We start from the raw sequence: 19,828 nt of genomic DNA, 5'->3' as shown, positions 1-19,828 counted from the left end.
GGTCTGAATTTGTCTAGCTTTAACTTCCAACCATTGGATCATGTTATACGTTTCTCTGCTAGATTAAAGAGCCCATTATTAAATATTTGTTCCACATGTAGATATTTATAGAGTATAATAAAGTCACTCCTTTACTTTCTCTTTGTTAAGCTCAATAGATTGAACTCTTTGAGTCTATCACTATAAGGTGTGTTTCTAATCTTTTAATCATTCTTGAAGCTTTTCTATGAACTCTCTGCAACTTATCAACATCCTGCTTGAATTGTTTGTACCAGAACTAGACACTTTATTCCAGCAGCAGCCAAATATATATAAAAAACTCCCTCATTTTCCATCCTATCAGCTAATTCACTTGTCCAACTTGTAATCATCTGCCACCTTGACTACTGCAACCTCCTCCAATCTTACTACAGTCCTGTCTTCTGGATACTAACCTGGCCCCTCACCAGTCTTTCCAAAATGCTGCTCCCAAAATAATCTCTTGGTCATCATTTTGTTCACACCAATGCCCTTTCTAAATCCCTGCCGGGTATAATAATGCTTGCTTGCTTCTCATACGACAGAATTAATTAACATGTGAACAGAACTTTGACAGGAAGACACTATAGAAATGCAAAGTATCACTACATTATAGCCACCATATACCTACATTAAATAAATAGATTTTCTACTAAAAATTGTTTGATTTTTTGGATTAATTTATTCTTATGTTCTGTAAAATAATGTGTACAAAATCTCTTGTTTCTGTAGGGTCCAAAGTATATTAAAACTGATTCGGGCCAAGGAAGAAGACAGTGGAGATTATACTTTGGTTGCTGAAAATGGAGAAGAGACTAAAAGCTACACTTTCTCATTGCTAATACAAGGTAAGCATATCAAGAACCCTATTGGACTGGGCAGAGGTAGCCATAGACAGCAAAGACTTAACTCCATTTAAACAACGGGTGTCCTGCTAACCTACAGGTATACTAGAATGAAAGGCCTGGAAGCCAGGAATGGCTGTGTTCTAATCCTGACTTTGACTTCTTCAGTGGCCTTGTGCGAGTAGTTTCATCTCCCTGCCTAGCTTGAGTTACTCCATCTACAAAATGGGGATAACATTTATTAAGCTACCTCACAAGGGATTGCTTTGAAGACAAAGAGTGCTAAGTGTTATGATTTCAGCAGCAAATTAGTTTGGCTGCTTCCCTGCCACGTTGCTTACTAACACAAGACTAGCTGATTGGCTGGAGCTGGATTGGTGTTTTCCAAGAGTAGTTCCTACCGGGTATGTCAATTATACTGACTGGTCACTCAGGTAAGACCCTTAGGAACAACAGTTCACCTTTTGCCACTCCACACTTATACAGTTTATCATCCTCTGCAGAAGAAGCAAATTGTGGAAACAATATTTCCAGTACTGCCGGTCCCCAAAGTTCAAAATAATGAGTCAGATCCACCAAAATCATGAGTTTATTTGCAACTTTTTTGGTCTAACTTTTGATTCTTGAACTCGCCCTTCCATGCCAGTGTGTGTGTGGCAGTTACAGTGTCGCCAACTCTCCCAAATTTATAAAGTGAAGTGACTTTGGTCCCCTCTGCAGGAGTTCTCACTGGCTGCCTGATGGTGTGGAGCTTCCAGCTTCTCCCCAGACCCAAAATTCTAACTAATTACATCAGCCCCACATCTGCCCATCCGTCAGTCAGGCAATTAATTACCTCCCAGCCACTGCATCAGTTCTGCCCCTTACCCAGCTCCCACATCAATTCTGTCTCCCTCAATCCAACACCTGCTGTTCCCCCAGCCTCACCTCTGCTCCTTTTACAGCTCCAGAGGTTTTTTACCCCACCCCCACCCTCTTCCCATGTCCAGGCTGAGTGTTGCATGGATGGCAAGGAGAAGGGGGAAGGAGCAGAGAGTAGCCTGACCCAATTTGCACAAGGAGGGAAGGGAGAAAGGAGCAGAGACACCCTGAGGTGCTGGGTGCTTTCTGCTCTCTCCTCCTGCGAAAATGGTATCAGATTCTCCCTCTCTTCCCTCCCCTACCTGAAAAGTCCTCTTGGCTCCTGAGGGGAGGCTGGAGAGCTCTGGCTGCTTCCTGCAGGCACGCCCATGTTACAAATAAGTAATAGTAATAGGGATATTGCTAAATGGCTGAGTTCTGGGAGGTAGGTGGGAGGGGGCTCCTCTGGTTTTCTCTGTATTTTTCATCTTCACTCTCCCTGTGCTCTCAAATGAGGCCGAGTAGGGAAGGATAAGGCTCCCTCTGCATCCAGACAGAGACATCCAAATTGCCACTGAGCTGGTGTCTCTCAGGAGCAATGTGAGGCTCTCAAGCTCTCTCTATGCCCCAGGACCAAGCATACCCCTTCCACAGCGCCCCCTTCTGTGACTGTGCTGTAGCCTGGGACCTGTTCTCCCCTGCAGGATATAAGTAACTTTCATCAAAGTCAATCTGAGTTAGTCATATCCTTCAGGGGAAAATCAGGCTCTGGAGAGCAAGCAAAGAGCTTAGGGCCCAGACTTGGATTCCCTGAGGAGCAGAGCAATGTGCTGTTGCAAGGCTGTTGGCCAGACAAATGACAGCAATTTTAAACATCTGTCCTGTTCCATTTGTAATTCTAACCCAAATAAAGGGGGGGAAATTCTAACATGCTCTTTTCAATTCATTTCTAGTGTCAGCTTCAATTCTAGACCTGGTGGATGATCACCACGGCTCTGGAGGGGGACAGACGGTCCAATGCTTGGCAAAAGGGACGCCTTTCCCTGACGTGGAATGGCTGATATGCAAGGACATTAAAAAGTAAGAAAAACAGATGTGCCTTTATCTCCAAATGTGAACGTTTTTCCTTGACCAACATAATTTAAGCTCGTGACACACATTCCTTATCAGCCCTCTGGAAACTATGATTCTGGTTTGTCTTGCCAAAGTGACAAGTTGTTTATGCTTCATCAGCATATGGATGGGGTGGGGGTTAATATCATTCCTACTGATTTTGTCCTGTAGAACACATACACTGTATCTATTTAACAGGTTTCTCTAAGATCTGGTACCTAATTAGTGATGAGTGAGCCTCAGGGAAGTTCAGATGAGCAAGTCAGATGCTTATCCACATATCTTTTGAGGCTTTCCTGCCATCTCCTGAACAGACTCATCTATCCCATTACTCTTTCACACACTCCCCCATCCGCCCTTCTTCCTGCAACTGAGCCCACCACAGATAATATTTTTTACATTCAAAGTGCGTTAGAAATGTTAACTAATTCATCCCCTCACATTTGTTGATCTAGTTCCGGGGTCACCCCTTCTCCCCCTCCTCTGGAGACAATCACACAGAGAGACAACAAGCTTGGTGGGGCCCAGCAGCCCTGGTAACCTCAGAGATGCTTTCTGTTGTCATTATACCCACATTTCACGCTACTGTCTGGGATTTCCCCCTCTCTTCTCTCCCAAAGAAATTTGTGGAGCACTGGGGCTTCAGAGGCCAGCCATGAATTCTGGGGTCTAGTGAGAAAGCCCCAGAGCAATGCAAAGTTTGGACTAAGCAACAGTGGGCTGCTGGGCTCCATTACTGGTGCTTCAAAGGTGGTAGTGCTGGTAGGGATCAGAAACTCATTGGATCTAGGAGGAGGGGAGCCAGAGGATTGTCAGGAAGTGGGTACAGACTTAAACATCTTTGGTCCTTTTCTTTTTGGTCCTTAAAATAATTCTTGCCAGGGAAAGGGAGTAGGGAAAGGGTGCTTAGGGTGATCCTCACTTTGTTTACGCTTGCTCATCCATACATAAATCTGATGTCTATGTTCATGGTTATTCGATTTCTGCAGATGCAGTAATGATACCTCATGGATGCTTCTGACTAACAACATCTCAGATATACACATGGAGGCTCATCGGGTTGATAAGGACCAGGTGGAAAGCCAGGTGACCTTCCAAAAGGTAGAAGAAACCCTGGTAGTACGGTGCATGGCGAGGAACACTCTTGGTGCCGTTACTCGGGAACTGAAGCTTGTGGCGCCTAGTGAGTTAACTTTGTCACTCCTGAGAGATTTAAATAGCCATTTCAAAATCCCCCTCAAATAAACCCAATCAAATCTGGAAATAATTATGCAGTGTGAATGTCTAATAGGTAAAACACCAGCTCTTTGAAAGTAAATAATGATGAAAACAGATTTGGCAGCTCTTCCCCAGAAGTTTGAACAAGAGCCATTCTCCAGGTCTTAATTCTGAATCCATCTTTCCCATATTATGTGGTTCCATGATCCATCTCTTCATTTTAGTTACTAATGGCCATGGAAGTCTCTTCCAGGCAATCACTGTTGTTGTTCCTGAAATAGGAAGGCAGGGTTATTATAGGCAGTGAATGACTTAATGCCCCCTGCCTCTGGAGACTGCACTTTTCACATCTGCAGTGCACAAGAACTTTGATGGCAAAGGAGGTGGGAGTCTTACTGTCACCTACAAACTCGGGCCTCTGTCATAACCCTCTGCATGGAGGCAAATCTAAACTGAGGCCTTTTCTTTTACTTCAGCATTGCGATCAGAATTAACTGTGGCTGCAGCAGTCCTAGTGTTAATAGTGATTGTGATTATTTCACTGATTGTCCTGGTCATCATATGGAAACAGGTAACTTAAAATATGTAATTTCTATACTGAATTGAATTAGTGATCTGACCCATTCTTAAATCAGGCATGAGCCTGACAATTTATGTTTCATTTATTGTGCACGGCAGAAACCAAGGTATGAGATAAGATGGAGAGTCATTGAGTCCATCAGCCCTGATGGCCATGAGTACATTTATGTGGACCCAATGCAACTGCCCTATGACTCAAGATGGGAGTTTCCTAGAGATGGATTAGTACTTGGTAAGAACTTTGAGATCCTCTTCTTTTGTAGAGATAAGACGTTGATTTAATGCATGTGGGGAATCAGAGCTCTTGATCTGCACTCATTGGGTGAGCTCTGTGAAGAGCCAAACTGTTGCAGATAAAGTCTGTTTATATAGAAAGAACTTTCTATGTTGCTAAATGGAATGATCAGACCATGGCAATTCTATGCCATCCAGTATTAATAGAATTCTTTACCTGGTATATAAACAAAACCAGAAAAGTCTTGCAAAACATCTAGAAATCAGAATGTCCTGGCAACTATATAAGTACCACTGCCCTGTACTGGACAGAAGCTCAGCCATGCCCAAGTGTGCTTGATCATGTCACCCTCTAGTGTCTGGACCATAGACCATATAAACCCTAATACTATTAAAGTTCATGGAAATTCTCCTTTAGTGGCATTGGTAGGAGCTTTGGATTTGGGAACAGAAAGTGACAGGACAACTGTGAATCTCTGTGGCCATGGCTGGCAATACAGCTGATAACCATTATGTTCTGTGCTGACGCAGAATCTTCACAAAATTATTAACAAACAAACAAACAAACTCATTTTTCATGGAAAATTATTCTGAATACAACAAAAATACATCTATCTACCTACCTATTTTAGCTCCTTGACTTTCCTCCGAAATCCTCTTCTCTCTCCTATTTTTGTCACATCACCATCCTCCCTGACACCCAGGCTTGAAACTTGGGGCCATGTTTGACTTCTACCTCTCCTTCACCTCTCACATCCAAGCTTATTCCATAATATTTCTGAGATCCACATTTTTCTCTTTCCAGACAGCAAAGCTCTCTCCTGTCTTGATTGCTGTAACCTCTTTGTCTCTGGCCTTCCTTCTCTCCACAGGGCTCCCCTCAAGACCCTACAAAACTGTCACTGTCTCTTTCAGTCTTTCCTTTGGCTATCCCTGCTTTACTGCCTCAAGTTCAAGCTCATTGTCCTTGCTTTCAAGGGTCTGTGGAACTGTCCCTGCCTACTTATCTGCCTGTATCTCTCCTCATGCTACCCACTGACCACTCTTCTCTACCAGAGATGTCTGCCTTGAGCCCCATACTTTAGTGTCTCCTATATCCCTCTTCCACCCTGCTTCACACATAGTGCCTTCCCCAAAAGGTTTGTCAGTCCATTAGCCTCTCCTTCCCTCCCTAAATTCCTGCCTTACGATTCAATTCTGCTGAGATGCCCACAAGAAGTGAGTCAGCAATGGCATTTTTATTTTATAAGACATTTATTAGTTCTATGTGTAGAGGACCAATGTAATATGGAAGTAGTTATGCAGTTTTATTAAAATATTTTAAAATGATAAATCCATGATGTCAAATGCCATTGCCACATAAACTTATTTCTGTGAACCCTGCCTTTCTTCTTTCCACCCTGCTTTGCTGTTTTGTTGTCTGTTTGTCACGTCTCATGTGGAATTCAATTATAAGCTCTTCAGGGCAGGGCTCTTGTACCATTATAGGTGACCTGTAAATACCCAGCACAATTCTGGGTAGCATGGTATGATAAATAATTGTCTGCCTGCCTGCCTCTTTCTCTCTCTCTCTCCTGTTTATCTATAGCATCTTAAGCATTTCTAACATCCCCATTATGCAGGTATCTATGCACCAAATAATACACAAACACAAGTGAAGAAAATCATGAAAGGCATTTTTGTTTGATACACTTTACAAAATATGTTCTATTTCTATTTCCTGTTGTGTGAGTCAATATAATCAAAAGCAGTTCTTGCCGGAGAGAGGATTTCTGTTGATTCTCAAGTGAATGTATCTGATTCAGAAATAAATTCAGTTAATTAAATTTGCTCTGCTAACTGCAGACCAAACCATGGTGGATACTTATGGGAATTATTTGACTACATTCCTGGCTTTAATTATGTGTATAAAACAAATATTGGAACTGGATTGTGAACAGTCCACCACAGTAATTTCTGTCTCTCTTTGACTCATCAGCATCAGTTTACTTCAGTGCATTCTTGTTTATGAGTAAATTTAGGAAGGTTAACTTTAGAAAATGGCACTGCATGTTCTTATAGCAATCTGGATAGCACAAGTATTTTTCTTGACATGCTGAATATACATTCATCATATATGTCTTTCTTATGAGGCAGTTTCATCATATAGGCCATATTCTGCCCTCATTTATGCCAGTGAACCCCATTTACTTTACTGGTATGATGGGATCTTTTTTTTTTTTTCAAATGGAATTTCCGCTATTCTATCAGTTAGATAGCAATGCAGTAACTTACTGAAAAGGTTATCCAAAGCCTTTAGGAAAATTTGGGGATGTGGCTTAGCTGGTGGTGTTCCTTTAATGTGTATACTTCCTCTTCTAGCTGTGTGAGCCAGCCAGCATCCTTCTACTTGCTTTACAGGCCTGTGGTATCTGGAGTGCAATACCATGCTAGGTAACCATAATCAGCTTTTGGGTTACAGGACTATCAGTTGACTAGAATTCAATAAACTGAGGTTGCATTGATAATTTTGCTTTGTTCTTGTTCCCGCAATGTATTACAGTGCCAGAGTGTGAGTCGCCCAAGGCTGACTCACCACTCCTTGCTCTTTGGAAGCATCCCCACCTGGGGTAAATTGAGGAGGTAATAATTTAAGTTCTCAGTGATTAACTAATTAGCTGGGTGATTCAGCTCTTCAGCTGAAATTTACCCTTAAAAAGGAAAGGCAAGAAGAGCCCAGGGTAGAAGGCTGTGCCTTCAGGCCAAAGAAGCCCAAGATTTCAGAGAAGTGAGAGCTCTTCTTTGCCCTGTGCCTTGGTAGTAGATGAAGACTTGGGGAGAAGTTATGCTATGGGGAACAAACATTTATAGAGCACATTGTAAATAAAGCACTGGGTGATGAATTTGCCACTCGTGTGTGTGAGGACTGTTTGCAATAAAAATCCCAGGGGAGGGAACCCTGTTCTGTGAAAATAACGTATAATGATGGTGCTTAGATACTATAGACATGATGAGCTAGGACTACCTGAGAGAGATTAAATTATATTGCAATGATCTGATTAATGTGTTTGAACACCACTACCCTCTGCTGGACATAATCGGAACTGCCCTGCTATGTGTCATAGGCCTTCCACTGCTAATAGCTAACTGACATTCTTCTTTCCCTGAAGTGGTAGGGAATAGTGTTTTTGAGTACCAAGATTTGAATTCTATCCCTGCTGGTCCTGTGGATTTCTGAAGGGCCATGGTGTGTGACATAGTGACACCCATGATCTCCTAGATGGCCACTGATTTGCCACAATAGTCTTATTAAAAATCCAGTGCCACTTTGACTGCTGAAGCCAGACAGACACATTATTAATGGCTTTGCTCTCATTCCCAGACTACCAACAAGATTTAAAAATATGGCTGTCAAGAGATTAAAAAAAAGTAATCGTGCTGTTAAACAATAATAGAATGCCATTTATTTAAATATTTTTGGATATTTTCCTACATTTTAAAATATATTAATTCAGTTACAACACAGAATACGAGTGTATAGTGCTCATTTATATTTATTTTTATTACAAATATTTGCACTCTAAAAAACAAAAGAAATAGTATTTTTCAATTCACCTCATACAAGTACTGTAGTGCAATCTCTTTATCATGAAAGTTGAACTTGCAAATGTAGAATTATGTACAAAAAATAACTACACTCAAAAATAAAAAATGTAAAACTTTAGAGACTACATGTCCACTGAGTCCTACTTCTTGTTCAGCCAATCGCTCAGACAGACAAGTCTGACTGATACTGCTGCCTGCTTCTTGTTTACAATGTCCCCTGAAAGAGAGAATAGCCGTTCATGTGGCATTGTTGTAGCTGGTGTCACAAGACTTTGTGGCTGGGCCACGTCTGGCTGTTTGGGGAGGCACAGCCTCCCCTCACAGGCCCTCCATACAATTTCCGAAACCCGAAAAGTTTTCCCGCCAAAAAGTTTTCCCGCCCCTCAGGCCAAAAAGTTTTCCCGCCCCTGATGTAGAGAAATAGAAGAATTCATTCTCCAGGGCTGTTACTCTGGCACCTTTATAGTAAAAATAAAAGAAAATGTATAGTCTAATTGGGGGCTGCCAGTCAAGGTCTCTGTACCAATAGCATAAGGAGCTTTGCTCTGTGGCAGATGCAACATCCAACTCTAAGCAGTTAACTCCCACCTGATATCAAAATGCAAGTGTAAAAGAATGGGGAGCAGGACTTAACAAAATACGTGAAGAGGGGATGAAAAGGAGAAATAATAATTCCCTGACATTCAGGAAGTGCTCCCACCGTTCTCCACAAGCCCCCAGATTTAGCGGAGATGCCAATGAGGGGAAGCCCTATGCATGCTCACTTTACTATATGATTGTGGGCGGAATTGGAGAGTGCAGATGACAAGATGAAACCGCACCAGCAACATGTTTTAAGGGGCTGCATCCTGCCATGTGGTTCACAGATCTGCAATCTGAAAATGTGCCATTGCTAAATTACACACTCAGGATGGCGGAAACTTTGTAGGAAGCTTCTCACATCCTGACTGGTAAGGGAACTTATTGGTGCATAGGAAGCTGAGAGAAAAAATTCTCATATTGTTTTGTAACCAAGTTGTGAGAGACCTTAGGAAGGATTATAGTTAGGCCAGCACTGACCAGTTTTGAAAATCCCATCTTTCCTGTCTATTTTGGTGATACATGCATTTTTTGGCTGGAATTTTCATATAGGAGTTGGTCTATTAATTACAGATAGGCCATGTACTGTGGTTAAGATAAACAGTAGCTTCTCCGGAAGCATCATCTCCAGAAGCGCAGGAGAGGGCAGGTGCAATATATGGCAGATATGTATAAATCACATGAACATTAAATGTTGCAATGTTGTATTTCCTGATAAGAATGGAAACCATCTGACCTTTTATTTGTACTGTTAGTAAAAAAAAAAAAATGTGATCAGGAATGTGATCACATACTGACATCTGGAATTTATGAAATCCATGGAATTTACTAATTTGGGTGTGTTTTTACATGTTGCATATTTTATTAAAAGTCTGCCTCAAGCCTTCATATCCGTTCCATACACAATTCTTCCCCGTACTGAATCCACAACAGAAGACAGAATACGCTAATCCACAATTTTTTTCTGAACTGATTTGTGGCAAGAATAAAGTGGGTTAAACATGGGCTATGTTAATACAGCACTTGGAAACTGCCATAAAATCTATTCCTGCATATGAAACACATTTGTATATTAAACTTCAGAGGACTTTTCCCTCATGTGTAATCCACATATATTTTAACTTCTCTCAGATTGTTGATAGTCCCTGCTTTTGTATGCTTAAACTGAGCTGGTACCACCATCAAATCTATCCTATTGTTAGAGTGTGGACATAATGATCTAAGGCACTCTGCTGGGTATCCTTTAGGTTGATAGCTCTGTATGACATGGTATCTAATGACAGTAATGGCATCAAACTGATGATGGAGAGTCAAATTCAGCTCTGGGGTAAGCAGGCACAACTCAGCTGAAGTCAGTTACACCACAGCAGAGTTTGGATCAGAGAATTTAGATTAGACATTAGGAAATCAATGTTCTATAGTTAAAAGTGTTCAGCCAAAGGATTAGGGTAGTGGACAAGCCTGACTGAAACAGGGAGTTTCAGTGATGTCACCTCCTGCCCTACAAGCTGATTAATAATGTGCTCTTGTCCTCTTGTTTACTTGGCTTTCTTTAGGAATATTATTAAATCCAAGCAATTCTTTTTAATTTCTTGTCCTTTTCTGCTTAATTGATTTTTATTGGTGATAGGAGCAGACAGTAATAATAATAATAGTTTTGGATGAATAAGTATGCTCAGTCTGCATAAATAACAAAACATACCAGCAGCATTACATAAAGTGCAATGGCAGCAGAAACTGAGATAAGCTATTGTGCAACTGTTCATTGAACAACAAACTCTATTGTCTGTAGGTCGAATCCTTGGTTCAGGCGCGTTTGGGAAAGTTGTTGAAGGAACTGCATATGGATTAAGTCGCTCTCAGCCAGTGATGAAGGTAGCTGTGAAAATGCTGAAACGTAAGTGATCCTTATGGTGTCAGTATCCAAGCCAGGTGCTTCAAGCTGATGCAGGGTTATTAGCATTGTCTTAATTTGTATTTATAATTTATCCCTACATATTAGAAGATTCTATCTTAATTGCATTGGCTTAACATCATGATAACTCAGAAAGTTTGGAAAAGGATAAATAATCATAACCTTTCTGAACAGATTAAAATGATACCATGGTGCAACTAAGTAGAATCAGTCAGGTTCTCAGCGAGAGTAGATCACTTGAGTTCCACTAAAACTAAATCAGCTTATGCTATCTGAGGAGCTGACCCAATGACTTTAAAAGAAATTTAAAATTAATGTCTACAGCATAAATGTGATAATGTTCATCCTTCACACAGGAAAGAGCTACATTAGCGGTAAAAAGAGTAATAAACATTTGGAATCTAATATCTCTGTTTTTGTAAGTATTTCTCATAGTGGTGCTCTGACATGAGCATAGAGGTCTGGTGGTTAGCACTTGCGTATATAAATCTTACAAGACCGATTGGTTGGTGCAAGATTGGAGGGATTGGTCAGAAGGATTGTGGGCCCCTGATCCTAGGGCTGTCTGGCTGCCAGTCTGAACCTGCATAAAAGAGACTTGCCGCAGGGCTGCCCTACTTTATTCCAGCTTCCAGTGGCCCCCAAGGGCCATTTCAGCCAGCAGGTGCTGTCAGGGAGTAGGGATGCTCAGTAGGGAGCTTCTAAAGAGGCTCTGTCAGGGCTTAATTTGTGCCAGGGCTTGCCAGGGCTGAGCCCCAGCACCTCTGGGCTTGGCAGTCCATAGCCCCTGGGTTTGCCATGCCAGTTATGAAAATAAAACATCTCTTGAGCCCCAGCACCTAACTGCTTGAGCCTGACACCTCCTTCATTACAAATTAAGCACTGTTCTCTGTGCCACTTGGAGGTTCGCCCACCCATGGATGAATCCCCATAGGGTCAGCTAACCTGGGATTATGACTGCTTCGTACCACAAAGAAGGGCAAACAGATTGGGGCCACTAGTGAATTGGATCAATCGAGTCTTTATTAGTGACTAGTACTTCTTATTAGACCTTCAGAAATGCCATCACCAGATAAAGTGCAAAGCCCTCCTTAAGTGGCCTCCGTATAAATGTTTAAACCAAGCAAGCAATGTATCATATTCAATAGTTGTATTAACTGAATGATATTAACATTTTTCAAGAACAAGGATCATTGACCATTAACTGAACTATTTATTTTTCTGACAGCCACAGCTAGATCCAGTGAAAAACAGGCACTAATGTCTGAACTGAAGATAATGACACATCTTGGGCCCCATTTGAACATTGTGAATCTCTTAGGAGCTTGCACTAAATCAGGTAGGTTTGTCTAACACAATATCAATGTTTGCCAAGCAACTAAAATTGAGCCTGTAACCACCCCAAATTAGAATGTGCCAGGCAACTAAAATTTAGCATTTAACGTAGCCTATATGTTGAGCATGTACTTTTAAAAATAAATGTGAGTAAATGGATGCCTATTAAAACTGCCTATACATACTAGTAATTATATTCACTGCTCAACAAACTGACATGCAGAATCCTTAACACTCTGTCCCCTGTATATTTAGTTTTCCATTATCTTTTCATTGACATATATTTTTTATCATCAAGGTATTATTTTGCCTTCTTTCATTAGGTCCAATTTACATCATTACTGAATACTGCTTTTATGGGGATTTGGTAAACTACCTGCATAAAAACAGGGATAATTTCCTGAGCCGACATCCAGAAAAGCCAAAGAAGGACTTGGACATTTTTGGGATGAACCCAGCTGATGAAAGCACAAGAAGGTGGGAAAGGACAAAAAGGATTATAGTTTGTCCATTAAGGGCATGATGTTACAATGCAAATCTTCATTTAGGCAAATAGCCCCATTGACTTGGCTATATGGGTTTTCTTGGCAGGACTGGGCCCTATGAAAATTGTCTGAATGAATGGTGTACTTTGATCAACTTAATATTTAAAATAATATTTTTTAATATTTAAAATAAATGCCACAGGCAATAATATTAGCTGAGTTCCTGCAACTCCCATTGAGTTCAGTGGGATGTGTGAGTGCTCAGCATTTGTGGAAATCAGGTAACTTATATTTAGACTCCTCTATCCATATTTAGACATGTAATTTCGGCACTCCGCTTTGAAAATATTGGGCATGTTTTTTATTTATTACCATGAGAAGTAATTTTTTATACTTCTATACATCAGAGTGACATGAACAACGCCACAATGAACTATGACCCAGAAGCAGAACCATGAAGATGCCATGTGAAATATGAACCAAATCACTGGGCAATATTGCCTTTGTTTATTATTTCAGTTATGTCATTTTATCCTTTGAAAACAATGGAGAATACATGGACATGAAACAAGCTGATACGACTCAGTATGTGCCAATGTTGGAACGGAAGGAGGGTTCTAAGTATTCGGATATCCAGAGATCAATGTATGATCGGCCTGCTTCATATAAGAAAAAATCTGTGTCAGGTAACTGCATTCATTGTTGTTAAAAACCATTCCTTCAGAAATGCGTGTTACCTCTGCCCTCCAGTGGAAGGAATTAGAACTATTCCAATATCTGTGGCAAGCTTCCTATGGCTTACCAGGGAGAAAGATTCTCCTTTAGCTCAAGTGATAAGCGCCTATGCTTGTGGAGCAAGAATAATGGAGTTTTATCTTTGCTGCTTCTGCTGTGAAGTTCTCAGCAGCCCTGGTGTGTAGCATGGTGACACTTAGGGCAGGTCTACCTACAGCCAGGATTGACCGCTCTGAGATCCATCCACCGGCGGTTGATTTAGCGGTTCTAGTGAAGCCCGCCAAATCGACAGCAGATCGCTTTCCAATCTACTCCTGTACTCTACCCCTGACAAGAAGAGTAAGGTAAGTCGACGGGAGAATTTCTCCCGTCGACCCTGCGGTAACGCAACCTAAGGTACATTGACTCCAGCTACGTTATTCATAGAATCATAGAATATTAGGGTTGGAAGGGACCTCAGGAAGTCATCTAGTCCAACCCTCTATTCAAGGTAGGACCAACACCAATGAAATCATCCCAGCCAGGGCTTTATCAAGCCGGGCCTTACTGACGTAGCTGGAGTTGCATAGCATAAGTCGACTTACCGCAGTAGTGTAGACATAGCCTCAGAGTCTTAAGTGGCAAAGGTATTGTTACTTTTGTATGTTTTGCAAGATTCTGATCAATGTGACAGTAATAATTAATAATAATAATGAATAATTTTTCTTTCTCTGTTTCCACTTTCATTAACTGACACTTATGAAAAGGAAAAAAATTCCAGATGCTTTTCTGGATTATGTAACAGGGTGATGAAGGGCAACACATCCCTTTCCTTTCCCCTTTTCTCAGAAACTCAAAGCATTGCTTCCAAAAGAGGCTTGCTCACTGCTGGCTCTAGGCCTGAGGTCCTGAATCATTTGCAGATCCAGAGTTAGTTGGCAGACCAGTGCACTGCTGCTTTGCTCAGGGCCAGGAGGGGTAAATGAATAGCCTAGTCTGCTCTTTGCTGTCATTTTTTTTTGTTAAAAAAAGAATGATTGCCATAGAATTCCTGATCCTCCAGTGACAGTACTGGACATGTCCCAATGCATACTTGCTGAGAAACATAACAGCGCTCAGCAAAACTGAAATGGTCAAAAATGTACAAAAGTTTTAATGGCATTACCGTCTCTAAATCAATGTCTTGTTTCTAACCACATGTCAAATAGTAAGAACAACTCACGTAATGTAGGTGGCCCTTTCTAACTTAGCCGTTTTCTACAATCCCCTGTAAAAAAAAGTCTATATACAGAAGACAAACAAAAACTATATTTAGTATTAGATGTTTTTTCTTTTTTTAAGGAATGCAGTCTGTATTAGTGACTGATGCAAACATGCAATGGGATTATTTATTCCGAAAAGATGGTTTTGGGCCATGATACTCTGCTAAAGTCATCACCTCAGAAGCATAGAAGGTAGAAAGAACTGGGCACTGGTTTCATGGCCTGAATACACTTTTATAACATGAGCATATTTTCCCTCCGCCTTTTTCAACAGAACCAGAAGTCAAAAACCTGCTTTCTGATGACAATTCTGACAGCCTCAGTTTGCTGGATTTACTAAGCTTCATGTACCAAGTTGCACGGGGGATGGAGTTCTTGGCTTCTAAAAATGTAAGTGCCATGAGGAACCAAATAGAAATGGCCTAGTCTTTTTTGGATTTAAAAACCACAACATGGAAGAGTGCCCTTTTAGGGTTCTAGGCACCCTCTCCATTCACTAGAAACACAAGACAAAAGTGATTACAAAACCAAAACAGCAGCATTTTTCTTCCCCTACCCCATGTCAGCCACCATTCAGAATAGCCACTGTAAAGCAGAGCTTTCTCACCTCACACTTTCCCAGCTGACAAGGCCCATCCCCTCCCACAACTGCCCTTCGTGAATGCTGGCTCAATAGGTCGTCCAATTTAAACTGTGCAAAGTCAACAAATTTTGTTTGTTTTTTTCCTTCAGGGAGGGGACAGTGCATTCCAAAAGAAATGGGCCTTCATGGGAATTGGTATCTCTGTAAATGACTTATTATCTCTCCATGTAGTGTGTGCACCGTGACTTGGCAGCTCGTAATGTCCTTCTGGCTCAAGGAAAAATTGTGAAGATCTGTGACTTTGGTCTGGCTAGGGACATCATGCATGATTCCAACTATGTCTCCAAAGGCAGCGTATGTACTTGTTTAATCTTTTTATTTCAGTATTTAATTGAGATAAGTGTCAGTATAATACTCTTGTTAAGGTTCTTCTGGTCAGTGTTTGGTTACACTAATGGACAGTTGGATGAAAACAAGAGAAACAATTTTTTTTTTCAGTTAATTCACATGACTTCACAAAGTCTGTTTGAAAGATGAAGAGTCCTTGGCCAGAACTAGTATTTTGCAGGGTGAGATTTTAACTGGCAAGTTTTGTGACTGGATGAATTACTAAGGGAATGTCATTGTGATGTAGCATAACATAGCAGTCAGTGACATATTTGCATAAGCAAATCACCAGTGTACCTCCCATATCATGTCCACAAATCAACTGAGTCGCTTGCTAATAATTTAGCAATTCAGATATTCCTGGATTAGTTAGTCTGAGGAGTAAGTAGAAGCTTTGCTCATAGTCCTGTAACCTCTTCATATTTCCTTGAATAAAAAATATTACTAACTACTTTAGCAAATGTGCATTTATTAAGGCAAACCTTCTTCCTACTGTCAAATGATACATCTGCTGTACTGAGCAGGATTTCTGTAATAATTAATATGTTTATTTTGTTGCAGACTTTTCTCCCAGTGAAATGGATGGCACCTGAAAGCATTTTTGACAATCTGTACACAACATTAAGTGATGTCTGGTCTTATGGCATTCTGCTGTGGGAGATATTTTCTCTTGGTATGTACTATGAGCACTTCTTTACATGCAGTAATTAAGTTGGTTGAGTTCATGCTACATTAAAATAAGAACTGTAAATACTATTGTGACAACAAACTACAGGGGTGAATTGTCGTTATTATTTCTATTGGATATTACTGGGATCAGAGTCCCATTGTGTAAGGTGCTATGCAGACATGAAGTAAAAAGACAATCCCTGTCCCAAAGAACTGACCATATTGGTTTATGACAAGGTGGGCAGGTTGAAGGCTGGTGCTGTTGATTGCTGCTGACTTTGAGTTGGCTGCTAGTGAGCTGAAAGCCATCCTCGTCTCATTTACTTCCATTTACTGGACCAAAGGAGAGGGGCAGACTGCATGCTGGGCTCTGGGAAACTTTCTTAGGCTGAAGGAGGCTTAAAGCAAACATGCTCTGGGCAGCAGGGCTACTGGAGCTGGCTGTTTGCACTGGCAGTTCCAAGCAGCAGCAGTCTCCAAAGCACAGCTGCACCAGGCATTCCAGTGACTCACTTCAGGTCTGGTAGGAAGAGACCGGATTACATGAGTCTGCCTGAAATTACAATGATGAGAGCAGACTACAACTGTGTAATCCCTATTAAACAGCCCCAGGCTCACCACATGACAATATCCCTTAAAATGAGCAGAGACTGTTAAGCTCTAGAATGGCTTGTCACATAAATACTTCTTAAAACAGCAACAGATGCACGTCTATCAACTGTGTTTATACGGTCCCCAGCACCTTAGTACCTGAGTTTCTCACAATCTTTTAAGATTTCCCAGCACTGCTGTGAGGTAGGGCTGTATTATAACCCCCATTTTTCAGATGGGCAACTGAGGCCCTGATCCTCAAATGTATTTAGGTGCCTAAATTCTTTTTAAATCAGTGGGAGTTAGGCCCCTAAATACTTTGAGCTGGGCCAGAGAGACTAATGCTATGTCTACACTGCCCTGCAATGTACCAAAGTGCTGCACTGTAACCCCCTACATGAATGCTGCAGGTGCAAACTAAAAGGTTCCTAGGCTGCGTTAATGTAATCCTGCAGCGGAGGGCCTATGACACACAGTGGGGCAGTTCTGAGGGTAGTGATGTTCAAACACAATCAGATCATTGCAATATAATATCTCTCTCTCAGGTAGTCCTAACTCATCCATGCCTATAGTGTCCAAGCACCATCACTATATGTGCTTACATTAATCATTAATACGAACTAGGAACTTTTTAGTTTGCACCTGCAGCATCCACACATGGGAGTTACAGCACAGCACTTTGGGGTGCACGGCTATTCACACCCCCAAAGTCTGAACTGCAGGACATTGTAGAGAAGCCCTAAGAGACTTGCTGAAAGTCACCCAGAAAGTCTGTGGCAGAACAGGGAAGTGAACCTGGGCCACCCAACCCCAGGCTAGTACCTGGACCACTGCACTGTCTTTCCTTTCTCTCTCCTAGCATAATAAACTTCACAAATATTGCAGATTGATTTTTCTGTAAGTAGGGCCTGTTACAATTGTTCCTAAAAGACATTTCACATAAAACTGTTGACCATATTAAGCTCTCTTTCTGCAGGACATTAATGTGAGCTCTGGCATGTGTATTTATTTATTTATTTATTTATTTGTATTACTGAAGCACCTTGGAACCTCAGTCATGGGCCCCTTTGTGTTAGGAGCTGTACAAACACAGGGCATTAAAGTCATGCTCTGGTTCTATAGAAGAACAGTTTCCAAAGATGTACATCAGAACCTCAACAACTCACGCTAGTCCTGGGGAGAGCCATTATGAATAACTGAATTTTGTAAAGGGCTAGATTCTGCCGGAGTAACGCATGTTGAGTGCTTTCTATTGAGTGCTGAGCTGTTGACTCGCCCATCAATTCCAATGGGATGCCACGTGGAGTAATGTGCTGTTCAATGTCCGTAAAAGTGGCAGAACATTGCCCAAAGTGAAAAAATGCAATAAAAATAATCAAGGATAATGCATCATGAAATGTACTTTGTTCATTAATTTTGTCAACTGTAGTTTGGCTTTAATTAATTCTGATAACACTTCATAATATAGTGTTACCCCTTTTGGGCCTGAGCTCTTAGCCAATATTCAGGGCCAACACCCACTTGATATTGACAACTTCTAGCATAACAACACTAATCCAATTTTTTTCACAGGCAGAGCTTTCATCCAGGCAGATACATTTAGAATAAAAAACATATAAAACATCTGCTGACAAGTAAAAGCCAATAAAAAGAACAGATATTGTACTAGTAAATATACTGTAGCATATGCTGTATAAATAACAAAACCTTCCCAGTACGTTAATACACGTTTTTACAGCACCTGGCAAAATTGGACTCTAATCTCAATTGGGGCCTTGGGGCATTACAAGCAACCAATTATAATAGGAATAATGAAATCTCACTACAGTGTCCTGCTATTACATCTCTGTTGAGAGATGGAGAGACAACAGAGATTATGAATTATTTTTTATTTAATTTTCAGATTTAGAGCATCAATCCCTAACTCCTGACATATCAGAAGATTTAAAAAGAACAGCATGCAGTTCAGAAATCCAGTACATTGATTAAAGAGCCTTAGAAAAGCCACCTCAACTCCCACCTCCCCAAATCTAGCTCACACTCAGCACTTTCCAAAATTTCAGATAGCAACTAATGCAGAAAATATTAATCAGACACATGAATTGAGCATCATCATAAACCCCCACTCCAATCTCCATGTCCAGCTCATCAAATACCCAGCGGAAGAAATTTGTGGTTTAATGAAGGTCTGCTGGCTGTTTGGTTTTTCATATATTTAGTCGTGGCTTATTATAACATTGGAAGTATTCAAATAATGTAAAAGAGCCACTTTTGTTGCCTTTTACCATTAAGGTGGCACACCATACCCTGGCATGATGGTTGATTCTTCTTTCTACAACAAGATAAAAAGTGGCTACCGAATGGCAAAACCTGACCATGCTACCAGTGAAGTGTACGTATGCTCTTTTTTGTTTCTCCGATACCAAAACCTACCTCCAGTTGATTTTGTTTTTGTTTCTCTGGCTGTTGATTTTCAACTTCCAGCTGATGAAACTGGTTTCCGTCTTATTTGCAGGTATGAGATTATGGTGAAATGTTGGAACAGCGAGCCGGAGAAAAGACCTTCTTTTTACCATTTGAGTGAAATTGTGGAGAATCTGTTGCCTGGCGAGTACAAGAAGGTTTGTTCTCTGGAATTTCCATTGCATTTTGTATCTGTTCCCAGAGGAGTTGTAATTTAGCTGCTCAGGTCATCTGTGCAGTAAGCATGTCATTAAACCATGTGAATGAAATGCTTCAGATACGCTGTTGCAGTATATAAGAGACTATAAGGCTATAAAACTAAGGTTGCTGGTGGTAACCAATTTACGCTATTACATAAGGGTCAGCACTCTCCATTTCCTGTAGGCCCATTATCATCTTAATCCTTCTGTTAA

General features: G+C 41.0%; 1 protein-coding gene across 4 annotated transcripts in view; it reads left to right on the top strand.

The window, feature by feature from the left end:
- The window catches only part of PDGFRA (platelet derived growth factor receptor alpha), a 47,347-nt gene that overhangs the window by 19,909 nt on the left and 7,610 nt on the right, over positions 1-19,828 (top strand). For all 4 annotated transcript variants that reach the window (XM_037897769.2, XM_037897770.2, XM_043544360.1 and 1 more), the window contains exons 8-21: positions 751-866; positions 2,657-2,783; positions 3,806-3,999; positions 4,511-4,605; positions 4,713-4,845; positions 10,804-10,908; positions 12,155-12,265; positions 12,585-12,738; positions 13,266-13,432; positions 14,997-15,112; positions 15,537-15,659; positions 16,254-16,365; positions 19,245-19,344; positions 19,468-19,573. In XM_037897769.2, coding sequence (XP_037753697.1) covers positions 751-866; positions 2,657-2,783; positions 3,806-3,999; positions 4,511-4,605; positions 4,713-4,845; positions 10,804-10,908; positions 12,155-12,265; positions 12,585-12,738; positions 13,266-13,432; positions 14,997-15,112; positions 15,537-15,659; positions 16,254-16,365; positions 19,245-19,344; positions 19,468-19,573 — 1,759 coding nt within the window. The remainder of the gene's footprint in view (positions 1-750; positions 867-2,656; positions 2,784-3,805; positions 4,000-4,510; positions 4,606-4,712; positions 4,846-10,803; positions 10,909-12,154; positions 12,266-12,584; positions 12,739-13,265; positions 13,433-14,996; positions 15,113-15,536; positions 15,660-16,253; positions 16,366-19,244; positions 19,345-19,467; positions 19,574-19,828) is intronic.

Source organism: Chelonia mydas, chromosome 4 (assembly GCF_015237465.2).
Source record: "Chelonia mydas isolate rCheMyd1 chromosome 4, rCheMyd1.pri.v2, whole genome shotgun sequence".
NCBI lineage: Eukaryota > Metazoa > Chordata > Testudines > Cheloniidae > Chelonia > Chelonia mydas.
This window is presented reverse-complemented; position numbering and strand designations above follow the sequence as displayed.